The sequence below is a fragment of the Peromyscus maniculatus genome, chromosome 8 (genome assembly GCF_049852395.1).
Source record: "Peromyscus maniculatus bairdii isolate BWxNUB_F1_BW_parent chromosome 8, HU_Pman_BW_mat_3.1, whole genome shotgun sequence".
NCBI lineage: Eukaryota > Metazoa > Chordata > Mammalia > Rodentia > Cricetidae > Peromyscus > Peromyscus maniculatus.
The window spans coordinates 58,218,578-58,233,507 of NC_134859.1; the positions used below are offsets into that span (position 1 = coordinate 58,218,578).

A 14,930-nucleotide genomic window follows, 5' to 3' on the forward strand; every position below is an offset into this window, starting at 1 on the left:
AGAATATCTGGAGTCCTAGCAATAAGGGATAGTAGCCTGAACTGGCCATCTCCTGTGACCAGGTAGGATTTCCAGGACTGGTACACTAACCCAGCCACATAACCTTCGACCTACTGTCTCTCCTGCCTATGGGATGTGCTGGGGTAAGGGTGGTGCAGAGATTGTGGGAGTGGCCAATCGATATTGGGTCCAGCCTCAGACCCATGCCACAAGAGTGAGCCTATCAGACACTGCCTGGAGCACCAGAATCAAGAGGCTGGATGGCCCAGAGACCTAGGACAGAACCAAACACAACTGGAGAAAAAAAAGTCAACATAATGATGCCTAACAATAGTCCACTATACTCATAGATTGGTGCCTGCCTAGTCCAATTGTCATCAGAGAGGCTTCATCCAGCAATTAATGGAAACAGATGCAGAGACCCACAGCCAAACACTAGGCCGAGCTCAGGGAATCCTGCTGAAGAGAGGGCTGAAGGATTGTAGGAGCCAGAGGGGATAAGGACACCATAAGAAAACCCATAGAATCACCTAGCCTGGGCTCATAGGAGCTCACAGAGACTGAACCAACAGCCAGGGAACCTGCATGGGACTGACCTAGGCCCTCTGCATATATGCGACAGTGTGTAGCTTGGTCTTCTTGTAGGATGCCTAACAGTGGGAGCAGGGGCTGTCATAGACTGTTTTGCTGGGTTTTGGGACCCTAGTCCTCATATTAGGTAGCCTTGCTCAACCTTAACACAAGGAGGAGAGGTGCTTAGTCTTACTGCAAACTTGATATGCCTTGTTTTGTTGATATCCATAGGAGACCTGACCTTTTCTGAACAGAAATGGAGGAGCAATGGGAGGGAGGGGGTTAGGAGGGAGAGACTGGGAGGGGAAGGGGAAACTGTAGTGGGGATAAGAAAGAAGAAAGAAAAGAAAAGAAAAGAAAAGAAAAGAAAAGAAAAGAAAAGAAAAGAAAAGAAAAGAAAAGAAAAGAAAAGAAAAGAAAAGAAAAGAAAAGAAAAGAAAAGAAAGGGAGGAAGGGAAGGAGGGAGGGAAGGAGGGAGGGAGGGAGAGCGAGAGCGAGAGCGAGAGCGAGAGCGAGAGCGAGAGCGAGAGGAAGGAAGGAAGGAAGGAAGGAAGGAAGGAAGGAAGGAAGGAAGGAAGGAAGGAAGGAAGGAAGGAAGGAAATCTAGAGTCTATCTGCCACACAGTGCTCCCTGTTGTAAAACCTTTCCCAACATGAAGAGAATTAAAAAACCTCAAGTTCTCTAGAAACAGGTTCTTGTCTTTCCTGTTGTCTATGAAGGGACTCTGGCCAGCTCCAGCATGGTGAGCATGTGGCTCTGGCAGACCTTGCCCTTCCTCCATTCCCTCCACCTTGCTGTAAACCCATTAGATTACATTTCTAAAGCTAGCCACCAAGGTCTACTCCCTTAGTTAGCTACTTCCTCCTCCTGAAGCTGACTACCAAAGTCCAACTATCAAAGTATTGCAGTCCAGCAATCAAAAGCCCCTTTTGGTTCATCTAATTAACATGCCCAATTAAAATTAAACACCTCATCCTAACACAGGCTTTCCCCTTTTACATTTATAAACTGCCATTTTTCTATGGGCTATGTCTGTTTCCTTTTCATCCAGAGGCAATCCTTTGGACCTCCAGGACAGATATCCCTGGCCCCTTTCCCTTGTTCCCTTCCCCTGATACTTGTCCTTTCAGCCTATATACCAGAAATTACCATACAGTGACCTGCCTGTATACCAGAAGTGGCCAAATAGTGACCTGTCTGTATATCAGGAATGACCATACAGTGACCTGTCTCTCTACCAGGAGTGACCATACAGTGACCTGTTTCAGAGTCCCTTTTCCTTAGAAGGCAACTCCACATTCAGAACCCTTAGCAGCTTAGTCCCCAACAGGTGTACACAGACAAAACACCGTAAAATGCGCTCTATTAACCATTCATCAGAATTATAACATACCTTTTTAGTATGTTTAATTTTGTGTGGACTCAGTTTATCCAATTCTTCCTGGACTTCTTTTACCTGTTTTATGAAAAGGTGGAAATGAGATTTTTATACTTGTCCATTTTATCTTTCTTATAGAAAAAAACAGACCCTGTTTTGTCCAAATATAACCCTATTAACTCAAATCATTTAAAAATGGGAAAAGCCTTTTCATCAGTGCTCCCAAAACACTGACTAGTTTCCAGTTCAAAATGGTTACTAGAACTATCCTCAGGTCTGCAGTGTAAGGAAAACTGAACATGAATACCAGACACAAGGACCAACTCACTAATTCTTAAGTGCTACACTGAAGAGTTTTGCTTCCTGCTGGGTGCAGGGGCACATATCTTTGACCTCAGCACTAGGGAGCCAGAAACAGGTGATTATCTGAGTTCTAAACCAGCTGGGGTTACACAGTAAAACCCTTTCACACACCATATACATACACACACAGTGGGGTGGGGGACTCACCAGGCACCACTAAAGTCTTTAAGTAAATATCTGACATGGTAGATTCATGTTTCAGAACAATCTCAGCTAGGAATGTATAAAGCCCATGGTATAGCACTTGCCTCACACAATTTCTGGGGCAATGGTGTAGAGTATGAACCAACATAGGATTAAAAAAGAATACACAAGAAAATTTAACTATGGCATTTGCTTTTAAACAAACAAACAGAAGTATAGCTTTTGGTTCAAGCTATAAACACCAACATGTACTTTGATGACCAGAAAGAATTTAAAGGTTTATTAACAAAAAGAATTGCCAGGCAGTGGTAGCACACACCTTTAATCCCAGCACTCAGGAGGCACAGGCAGGCAGATCACTGTGAATTCGAGGCCAGCCTGGTCTACAGAACAAGTTCCAGGACAGCCAACCCATCACTCTCTCTCTCTCTCTCTCTCACACACACACACACACACACACACACACACACACACACACACACACACACATACATCCAATGCAAATGTCTATCAACCATTAAATATTTCCTGAAAGACAACAGTCTTCATTCTCTACCATGAAATAAAGAATAACCCATGTTATTCTCTAAGACAGATGGGAAAGTCCCTTTAAGACTCAGGCTCATATGCACAAGCACTTTTTCTGAAGGAAAAATGGCTTTTAGTAGATTCAGTAGTCTATGTCCCCAAAGTCAAAAACAGCAATTTAAGGAGCCTGATCATATGCACTGCACATCACACACACACACACACACACACACACACACACACACACACACACACACACACATACACACACATCTGTCAAAAGAATATGAATTATTTGTTCATAAATTCAGGAAATTAAGCCTGAGAATTCATTAAAATTTACGCAGGCCCCTTTGTGCTCATCTTTCTGTGACAGAAGGAGAACTACAAGTCCCTAAGAAAGCCACATCAGGCCACCTGCTCCACCCCCCTGGCTTTCCCACCACCCTGGCTTTCCCACCACCCTGGCTTTCCCACCACCCTGGCTTTCCCACCCCCCCCCCCGGCTTTCCCACCCCCCCTGGCTTTCCCACCACCCTGGCTTTCCCACCTCCACTGGCTTTCCCACCTCCACTGGCTTTCCCACCACCCTGGCTTTCCCACCACCCTGGCTTTCCCACCTCCACTGGCTTTCCCACCTCCACTGGCTTTCCCACCACCCTGGCTTTCCCACCACCCTGGCTTTCCCACCCCCCCCCCCCCGGCTTTCCCACCACCCTGGCTTTCCCACCCCCCCTGGCTTTCCCACCACCCTGGCTTTCCCACCCCCCCTGGCTTTCCCACCCCCCCTGGCTTTCCCACCACCCTGGCTTTCCCACCCCCCCTGGCTTTCCCACCACCCTGGCTTTCCCACCCCCCCTGGCTTTCCCACCACCCTGGCTTTCCCACCACCCTGGCTTTCCCACCCCCCCTGGCTTTCCCACCCCCCCTGGCTTTCCCACCACCCTGGCTTTCCCACCACCCTGGCTTTCCCACCACCCTGGCTTTCCCACCACCCTGGCTTTCCCACCACCCTGGCTTTCCCACCCCCCCTGGCTTTCCCACCACCCTGGCTTTCCCACCACCCTGGCTTTCCCACCACCCTGGCTTTCCCACCACCCTGGCTTTCCCCCCACCTTGGCTTTCCCACCCCCACTGGCTTTTCCACCTCCCTTGGCTTTTCCACACCTGCTGCTGAAGAACGTAGAGCATTCGAGCACAGCGCACAGCTTGCTCCTGTCTCCTCACTCGGATTCGATGCTCTTCATCTGGATCCAAAGCTTCTTCTAGTCTATCTGAAAGTATTTTCCCCACATTAGGTTAAAAACCACACAAAGAAACTCAAAGAAACCTTAAGAACTTAATGGAGTAACAGCTGAAGATCTCGGGTCTTACTGGCAGATTTAACCTCCACAGCCCAGGCTAAGACTGAATGAGAGCCTGTGGACTGACTCAAGGGACAGAAGGGAAGGAAGATGTTGGCAAGCTGTCCTGCACACCAGAATTCACTGAAACAAATCCCACTGGACTTCACAATGAAGCATTTCTTATTGTCTCAAATTCCTTTACACTGAGCCAAAATCCACAAAGCTTCCTCTATTTTCCAAAAAAACCTTTACTGGGCTATTTTCATGCTAAGTGAGATTATTTTTACTTTCTTATCCTGAATCCAAATGAGAATTCTTTCTCTAACACATTAAGATAGAAGTGCTAAAGTCATTTGAATGATTATAAGTCTAAGTCTTCATCTATGCGTCAAGAAGCACACTCTTGTACACACAGGCTCCCCATAGTTTTTAAAGATCAGCTCAGACCATTTCGGGAAGACTGCCCAGGGAAAATCCAATCTATGCAATTCTTCTAGACCACTGTTTCCAAGTATATTTACACAAATTCTTCTACAAGACAGACAATTCAATAGAAGCAATACTTACAAGTGTAAGTATATTCTGAATTTAATTTTCTCATTAAAATGTTACACATGGAGCCAGGCAGCGGTGGTGCATGCCTTTAATTCCAGCACTCAGGAGGCAGAGGCAGGCGGATTTCTGTGATTTCGAGGCCAGCCTGGGCTACAGAGAGAGATCCAGGACAGGCACCAAAACTACACGGAGAAACCCTGTCTCGAAAAACAAAAAACAAAAAACAAACAAAAAATGTTACACATGAGAGAGGGGCTAAGTGCAGCTTGGTGGTATAGCACTTGATGAATATATGTGCATGGGTTTTAAACAAGTTTCAGCACCAAATTTAAAAAAAAAAAAAAAAGAGTCAAACAAGAACAATAAGGCAATTAGGCTGCTAAGAGGGGCAAAACTTTGAAGCCAGAAGTTGCACATACAAGTAAGAGTCATAGGGGAGCTTCTAGGCTAAATTATTGCCACCTCTATTTGGGTTACACAGTGGGGAGAAAATGCACGTTCACATACCTGTAAGAACAGAAACATGCCAGGCAGCAGTGGTGCACACCTTTAATCCCAGCACTCAGGAGGCAGAGGCAGGCGGATCTCTGTGAGTTCGAGGCCAGCCTGGTCTACAGAGCGAGATCCAGGACAGGCACCAAAACTACACAGAGAAACCCTGTCTTAAAAAAACAAAAACAAAAACAAAACAAAAAAACCAAAAAGGACAGAAACAGGAACTGGTTTAGGCAGGGATTTTTAACTCCCCCTTGAAGGTGGCTCCAATGTAACCAGCTGGGCTTGGGAAGAACAGCTACTGAATGCAGAAACTGAAACTATGTATTCACATGTCTTTTTAGTCATTTGCCCCAGTCAGGACATTGTGATTATAGTTACCAGTATTGGTAATCCACTAAAATATTTACCGAAACAAAGTAAACCAGGCCAGCCCTTCCCCACAGAGCTTCCAAAGCTCAGTGCTAAAGGTCCTGGTCTTAGGCCAGATCACCAGAGCAGGAGACTTGGGAGTTTTGTTCCCTGATAGCCTAGCTTCTACTTAAAGTATCTGGATGGGTCATGCCACAGACTGACACTAATGGATCCCATGACCAACAAACCACAGTACTTCCTGGGGTGTTCTGTGGATGCTCTGGACCACAATGCTCAATCATTCATTATACAACATGCTGGTTAGGGAGACTGGCTGTGTACGTGTAAGTTGGTCTTCTCAGGCAGCTCTATTTTTCTGTTTTAGGTATTGCTGGTCTGCAACAAGTGGCAGTTTCTTTGTAGCTGGTTTCTAGGAACTAGGAGATGAATTTGTAACCATCCTTAACACATCTCTTTTCCAGTCCTCTTCTCCTATCCAGCTATACCTCAGTGCCTAGTTTTATCTTGTGTCAACCAACAGGTACTTTATAAGGTATTTACATTTTCTCACAACATGCACATATTTATATGTTCATATTTTAATTAAACTTTAAATGCAAAATACAATTTTACTCTATGTAATATCATACCCCACTAGCTCCTTTTGCTACACTCATGCCTCACTGTCCAAGAGCTGGACTTGGCATCCTACTTGTTGGCTATCTTAACCCTACTCTCTACTCCTGAATCTACTTCCCAAAGAAATGCAAGGACCCTGAGATTACTAATTACTGTGAAAATAGTATATTACGATTATACTTCTTGACTTCTACCTGTGGTCAGATATGAAGTGGGTTCATCTACAATACACATATCCTATGGTCTTTTAAAGCAAATTAAACATAATTTTGCCAGAAGCACTTCGGTATTAACAAGGCAAATATCACAGGATGCTTTGTATGTATTAGGAGATGCAAGGTCAGGCAGAGGGAGTGGGCATAGCCAACTCAATAAAGAAAGAAGATCCAGGTCAGTCTCCAAGCCTAACTCTCTTATAGTGGTTGTTGAGCTCTACTGAACAGCAGAACTCACAGCAGAACTTGGTAGTGTGTGTGTTGGGGGAGAGGTCCCCCAAATGAATGCATTTGAATTATCCCACACCATGGCATCTCATCAAATGAAGAACCAGGTTTTCTCACCTTTTTTAGTTACTGCTTCTATTTTATGGATACAGCTGTTCAATTCCTTTCGGAGTCGCTGAACTTCTAACAGGCTTTTCTGTTCCCACAGGTTTTTGTGTTCCTCTGTCCTGGGTTGTGGCTGAAGTCCTGGATCATGGGTAGGTGGTGAATTTGGCACAGTAAGATCTGAACGCCCTGGATGAGACGTGTATATATAAACCCTGGCACCTGAGCTGGAGATGCTTGCTTTGGATGGCTGGTGGCTGCAATGACAGACACTCTGACTCTTCGAGTCCTTATCCACCTTGGTGTGTACACATTTGTGAGAGACATGGGGCTGACTTCTGAGATGATCTTTCATGTGTTCTTCAAACTGTCTTCGTTTTACATCTCTTTTGGCTAGGTGGACAGCATAGCTAAGCCTCTCTTCCGATATGACAGAAAATGAGACAGAACTGCTTAGATCATTTCCAGCTCTAAAATCCAAGTCTTTACAGTGATACAATTCATTATATGAGTGTTTCAGTTTTTCAATTTTAATTGCATGTGGACAAGAGTATCGGACTGCCAAGTTGCTGGGATGTGTAGGAACATTCCTATTAAACTGCAGCTGGTTCTTTAAGAAATAAACAAAAATAAGCTCACATTAGAAAAATAACACATTGCACAGCTGCTACACAAACACACATACACACACTCCAGTTCCTAATTGTTATTTGTCAGCATTATTTACCAGGCACCAGAAAACACGAGGTACAATGGAACCCACTATAAGAAGTTTTATTAGTGAAGGGAAAGGGTGGAGGTGGGTAGGCCTATCGAAAAGAAAAGTGGAGGGTGGGGAGGAGGCACACATTACCTCTGGCAATCGGGTAGAGTCTACTTTTATATGGGCTTATGTGGCTATGCCACGCATGCACATAGATTATGTGATCACACTGAGTACAGATTATGTGACCACTCTGCGCATGGATTACTTAGGAGGTAAGGCCCCGGAGTGACTAAGCATTTTGCCTGACTGCTGACAGCGCATGCATGGTCATGTGACTCCTCCAGAAGTGGCTAGGAATAATAACACCAATAATTTACCCAGAAGATTATCTATATGTAAAAGTATAGAGATACTTTTCTAGTGCACCCATAGAACCAGTCACCTGCATATACCACATACATGGTTCTGTACTAAGTCACCTAGTCCTGCAAACAGCCTTCCACCTGCTAACAGCACACTGGTCCTCCTGTACAGGCTGCCCTACAACACTTCATGTAGCAACCAGTAAGTTCTTCAACTCCCAACTATAGATCTGTCCTGTTTCAGGATGTCAAAGTCTAGCAAGACACAAAGACCCTGGATTAGAGTATTCCTAAAAACAGCTCCACAGGAACAAACCACACAGCAGACCTAAGCCACTGTTGCTACCCCTAGGTCCTCCCGAGATTTTCATCTGATCATTGAACACACCTTTTATCCTGCACCCATATAAGCATCTTGTTCTAAACAGTCAAGTTACCCAGGCTTACACAGACTTAAGTTCTTAGCAGATTTCATCATATAGATAAATCTCATGATGCTCGACATTTAAACATAAACATGCTACCACATTCTTAATGTTCCCCCCGCCCCCCAAGACAGGGTTTTGCTGTGGGATGTCTTTCTGCATGTTGTGAATATATGTTGCTCTGATTGGTTGATAAATAAAGCTGTTTGGCCAATGGTGAGGCAGAATAAGGTTAGGCAGTACATTCCAACTAGAGAGAGAGGAAGAGGAAAGGAAAGGCAGGAGAGACACTGTGAGCTGCCGCCAGGAGAAGCAAGATGTGAAAATATTGGTAAGCCATGAAGCCATGTGGCAATGCATAGATTAATAGAAATGGGCTGAGTTAAGTTGTAAGAGCTAGCTAGCAAGAAGCCTGAGCCAATAGGCCATATTGTTTGAAAATAGTATAAGTCTCTGTGTATTTATTTGAGTCCGAGCTCATGTGGGAGAAATTTATCCTGACATCAGGGCCGGGCAGGACCAGAGAAAACTGCTGGCTATAGGGTTTCTCTGTCGCTCTGGAGCCTGTCCTGAGAACTCACTCTGTAGACCAGGCTGGCCTCAAACTAACAAAGATCCGCATACCTCTGCCTCCGGAGTGCTGGAATTAAAGGCGTGCACCACCACCACCACCACCACCACCACCACCAGTGGCCTAGCTTCCTGATGGTTTTTAAGATTACTTTCACAGCTGCATTTTCTAATCTTCAAAAACCAGCCTTTCAGACTAAGCTACAACTGTATTAAACAGATTGCTCCGGTTTTTCCACTAACAGGTATATTATTAGTATAGGTTTGTCTTTAGGATTTTGTTCTGTTTTGTTTTTCTGCTTTTACATTATTTTCTTAGGTTTAGTAATGTGCTCTAGGATTATCAGACCAAAACAAATAATAAGTTTATGACTTTAAAACCTAAAAGGGCCTACCTATGAAAGGGAAGCAAGGAAATCCATGTTGTTGAATACAGTGGACACATGATACCTTCATTGGGAAATCTCCCCAGCACTCACAATAAATGTGCTCAAATAATCACATGTATATGATAAAACTTCAGGAACTTTTTGGGGACATGGGTGATAAAGGAAGAGTAGGAACAATTCACTAAGTAGAAAATAACAGCAACAACAGAACAACCTGAAATGTGCATAGATTTAAAAAAAAAAAAAAATGAAAGCCGGGAGGTGGTGGCGCACGCCTTTAATCCCAGCACTCGGGAGGCAGAGCCAGGCGGATCTCTCTGAGTTTGAGGCCAGCCTGGGCTACCAAGTGAGCTCCAGGAAAAAAAAAAGAAAAGAAAAATTGAAATCTGTAACCTTATTTGGGAAAGCCTTTCCTCTAAACATAATTTAATACCCCAAGACTCTGATATCCACACTGGGGGAAGGAGTAAATTGATGAACTCCTCTTTAGTGTGAAAGTCTTTAAAGATTTTTGCTTTAATCCCAGCACTCAGGCAGAGGCAGGTGGATATCTGAGTTCGAGGCCAGCCTGGTCTACACAGTGAGTTCCAGGACAAACAGGGCTACACAGTGAAACCCTGTCTCAAATAAATAAATAAATAAATAATAAAAAGCAAACAAACAAATGAATAAATAAATAAGTTGTGGGAGCCCGTTCTGGGGTTCCTCGTGGCTTTACCCAGCAGGTCCGAATAGAGGATGATCAGGACCACGGGCCTGAGTGCAGGTGTCTGAGATGGCCTGCACTTGGCTGTGCTGGGGGAGGAGGTCTTTTGCTCCACCCCTTGGCGTCTCTATAAAAACCCTGGACCAGAGACAGTCGGGGCCCGTTGGAATAGGTTCCAGGCCCTCTCGAGGCTATCCTTTATTTTCTATCTGTTTATCTCCACAAGATTCTCCGCTATAAATCCTTCTATCTAATATTTCCTGCTGATCACACTCAAGAAAACTCTGGGAAGCTGTGGGGGTGGTGGGTAAACGCCCCACAGAATGGCGCCGTGAACAGGGACTAAAGCAAAAAGGGACTAAAGAAAAAAAGGGACTAAAGAAAAAGGAAAAAAAAGGGACTAAAGAAAAAAAGGGACAAAAAAAGGGGGACTAAAGACAAATGAACAGGGACTTAAGACAAAGTAATAGGGACTAAAGATAAAGGAAAATAGTTTTATTACAGAGTTTTTGGTGAAAGTGCTGAGTCAGCCCTGCCAGTGGAAAGGCATGCCGGTGTTATGGAATATATATATTTTTATATATATATATTTTTGGTGAGGCAGGGGTTTTATCCTCGAGAGAAAAGGAAAGCGGACTGGAAGGATGTCCGATGCTGCAGCGAAATTCTCTTCTGTCAAAATTTTCTATCTTCTATCCCTTTCTCAATTTCTATCTGTGATAAGTATAAGATATAGGGTAGTAATATAGTTTAGGAAAAACTTAGAAGTATAAGATTGTGTAGGAAAAAATAAGTAAGGCAACTAGACAGAAAAACTCAATTTTCTAACTTTGGGGGCTTTGAAAGCAAACTGGGGAAAAAATCTTTCTTTGGGCTTTTCGGGTAGTAAAAAAGCTCTTCTTGGAGCTTATGGGGAAGAAAAAGTTTCCTATGGAAGCTTTTGACCTGGGGACAGCTGAAAAGCCAAATCCAAGCAGCAGGAGAAAGTAATTTCTCCCTGAAGCAAAAATGGGAGTGTAAGAAGTCAAAGTTTAAAGTTGGGAAGTTTTGGGAAAAGTTGGTCTTTCTCCTGGGGGAAAAAACCTTTCTCTTAAACTAAAGCTTTTCTTGGAAAAATTGGGGGGAAAAATTCTCTCTAAAAAGCCTTAATCTTTCTCTCTTAAGAAACTTAAAAACTAAAGCCTCTAACCTTCTCTCAGAAAGACAAAAATTAGAATCACCTGAAGATATTAGTATGGGGACCACCTGTGATTAGCTCTAAGGGAAAACAACAAACCTCTTAAGACAGCAAAACCTTTAAGTTCTCTTTTAAGCTTTAAAAATCCTCCCTGCAATGCAGGAGGCAGGGACAGTTTCCTAAAAACCTCTTCTAAGCTCTGTCTCTTCAAGCTAGTAAAAGACAGTGGGTCAGAGTACCCTGAGGGAAACGCTTGGGAGAGGGTGGGTGAAGAGCTACAGAAAGCCCAAAAGGGCAGGAAACTTGACCTGAGAAAAGCAAAAAAGCCAAGCTTTTCAGTTACAGCCGAGCTGAGGCAACAAGGGTTTTGTCTAAGTGAGCATTTCAGAATGAAAAGGTGCTCCTACTTGTCCTAATGCAAAGATCCCCTAAAGCAATACAAACTGTTAACATTGTATCCTCGCTTCTGACCAAAAACCCAGGGGCGACTGGCCATCGTCTCTGAGTTGGAGTGCATTTTGGGGATACTAGGGTTCCTGCGTTGTAAACTTCCTGGAGCACAGAGCTGAGGCAGGAAGGTGCAGCACCCAGGGGAAGATTGCTAATGAACAAACAAAACTAAAGCCAGTGGGAACGGCACAGTTGTCTACTTTCCTACAAGTCCCGGGTTGATAGGTCCACAACTGCAAAAAGAAATCTGAGAAAAAGCTTCCTATCAGAGTAAGGACCTTTCTGGGAAAACAGTAAAGCTGAACTGTCTGAAGCAGTCATGCTGCCGAGTCAGAACGCTGTCTGGGGAAAGAGCCCAGCCAGGACAGAACAGAACTAACCAGGAGTAAAGCTTTCTTTTCTGTCAGAGAAAGCACCTCTTTGAAAAAGCTTTATTTCAACTGACTCCCTGAGATGAGTGTAGCCCTGAGGGGTGATTACCTCTGGCATAAGCTCTGTCCTTGAGCACCCAGACAAGCAAATGCAACCCACTGGGGGACTGGGCCAGGTGAAGCCCTGATGAGGCAAAGCACCTGTCCTAATGGGAGTTTAGAAATGGCGAAAACCTCCCTTGCTAAGCTCGATTTATGAACACAAACCTCAGACCCTGAAAAATAGAAACAGACAAAAGCCCTACCTTCAGTAAGTAGCAGGGAAAGCCGCCACTGTAGTGTCGGAAACTGTTTCTGGGGTAGAGGGGATAAATTGAGACCAAACTGGGAACTGTCTGGGAGAAAGACTCCAAAGAAACAGAGAGGGGACATAATCCTCCCCAGAAAACATGTGACCTGAAAAAGCTGCTAGAATTTGAGGCAGATTCGGGGGAGAAAAAAAAAGCCCCTACCTCCAAAGGCAGCTAGCAGAGGTACAGAGCCACAGACAGATACCTGAAGCTCTGCATCTAGGGGGGAACGAACAAGCAAAATGAGATAAATGAGTGGGAGAAAATCTCTGAAGGAGCTATGGAAAAGCTCTGTTGCAAATGATCTTGTTTTTCACTGACTGGCTAAGGCAAGCACAAGCCCCGAGGAAAGTTGCTATCAGAAATGCCAGCCTCAATGCCGGCTAATGAGGCAGGTGCGGTTCTGATTTGGGGGCCAGTGTCTAATGAAGTTGAAACACCTGTTAAAGCCAGCTGAGGAGAGACCAGAAACCTCCCAATGTCCCATAACTGAAAATGTAAAATGCTTGTTCAAATCTCCCATTGCAAAAGCAAAAAACTTTGTTCAAACCTCCCGGGCAAGAATTTGTAAGCAAGTCTGGTAAAAGAGAACCAGTTTTGACTCTCAGACCCAAAAAGAACTATGGGAAATGATATAAGGGACTGATATGGGACTGATATTATTATGGACTGATATAAGGGAAATGCATTCTGGGAAAGGTAGTTTTTCTGCTAAAGATGGTGACATTGCCCTGAAACACTTTTGTCAGCTCAAAAATACGTTCATGGTAAACTTAAAATACAGCCTTTAAAAAGAATAAGGAGGAAAATCATCTAAGAGTTTAAGTGTCAGTTCCAGTGAAAAATTGAAAGGGTACAGAACTAGGTGCCTTGCGGTTTGGGGTGCCGTTGGTAAAATGCCTTATTTACCCTAATAGCTGTGCAAAGTTTTTACGGCAGTTGGATGACAAAAAGCTACCTATAAGAACAAACAAGTCACTTTAAAATCCTTAAAATACCACCTAATAGCTATGCAGTTTTTGGCGAAGAACTTGACAGCAGCTAAATATGGTAATTTCACCCTCAGTGTAAAGTGAAGTTTTTTGGTAGAGCAAACCAAAAGTGCTGCTGTAATAGAAACGTTTGTCTGAATTGAAGTACTTAGGGGAGCTATTATGAATTTGGGTGAAGGGACAGCCTCTAGTTAAAAACCGTTTACCACTGACAGTGCATCTCTGCTGGTCCGGAACGGCTGAGAGAACTCGCAACTTTGGAGTGTGGCTTTGTCCTGAGAATGTTACAATCCCCTAGCAACAAGTATCACAACTCGATAATGACAACACTCACTAAATCCCAGTGCTTTATAACAAAGCTAACTATAAACTGTAAACTTTAGAAATGATGTACGTACTTCCTGTCTAGTTAAGAGAATCTTTATAATAGAGATAGTGATAATAATTAAGAGTAAGAAGTAGAAAAATGAAAATAAGATATGTGAGTTTGTAGAAATTCTGTCTTGTTAGATCTGTTAAGAAATCTTGAGGTGTTTGCTAAGTTAGATATATGCTAATGGTAGCCTATATAAGTTTGTAAAATAGATCTATAGAGTTCCTTTAAGAATATAAGCTTGTAAGAAGTATCTAAGGTAGTCTTAAGACATGTGGTAATAAGCTTGTAAGATGCTAGTTGTAAATGTAAGTTTAAATAAGAAATAAGATGGAATGAATATAAGTATATGAGAATTAATAAGAAATATATTTGCTAAAGTAGTTCTATAGTTTCCTTAAAGTATAAATAAGTAGATGTTAATATGTGAGTTTGTAAAAATGTGTAATGTTGAGTGAGTTTATGCTTAAGCACATGTTATGTGAGTTTGTGAAAAAGTGTAAATGTTAAGTGTGAGTCTATTCTTAATGTATATGGTGAAAACACCTGAGACACAGGAGATAGTGTCCTAGTAGACTGCAAGGTAGGCAGTCTGAATGATTTCAAAAGCTCCAGAAGCCGCTAAGAAGCTAAGAATGGCGGACGCCAGAACCAGCACAAGGCATCCGCAGCTGAGATCCGTGGAATATCAACGCAGCACAGAAAAACCTGAGCTAACAGCAAAAACGGTGCGGTTTAAAATCTTACTATAACTAAAAAGGTCTGTGAGAACAAAAGTTGCAGAGACACTTGTTTGAACAAAAATTATTAACTGCAAAAAGTTTTGGTTGAAAAACGTCTCTTCATATTTGGAAGTGAAAGCCTGATACCAGAATTTTTCTTGTTTGAACTTTTTGAACTTAAAAATGAGATAAAATTACAAAAATTTTGGTTATGGATTTCTCATATTTGGAAGGCTAGTACCAGAATTTATCATTTGAATTTTAAGACTTAAATGAAATAAATAATAGAGATTTCATTGCAATGGGACAGTTTTGAGTAATGACCTAGGAACAGTTTTCTGGAATTGGGTTAAAAATGGAACTGTTTAAATGAAGAAATGTATTTCTACTTAGAATCAAGATGCAGTTTTGTG

At 43.1% G+C, this 14,930-nt stretch overlaps 1 protein-coding gene across 20 annotated transcripts in view; it reads right to left on the reverse strand.

The window, feature by feature from the left end:
• Kiaa0753 (KIAA0753 ortholog) overlaps positions 1-14,930 on the reverse strand; it is a 58,259-nt gene that overhangs the window by 34,470 nt on the left and 8,859 nt on the right. For all 20 annotated transcript variants that reach the window (XR_013041729.1, XR_013041732.1, XR_013041731.1 and 17 more), the window contains exons 3-5: positions 6,937-7,534; positions 4,155-4,261; positions 1,968-2,030 (exon numbers count right to left, since the gene is read on the reverse strand). Coding sequence is in view for 13 of the 20 variants with exons in the window: in XM_076542831.1 (XP_076398946.1) it covers positions 1,968-2,030; positions 4,155-4,261; positions 6,937-7,534 (768 nt within the window). In the remaining 7 variants the exon portion in view is untranslated. The remainder of the gene's footprint in view (positions 1-1,967; positions 2,031-4,154; positions 4,262-6,936; positions 7,535-14,930) is intronic.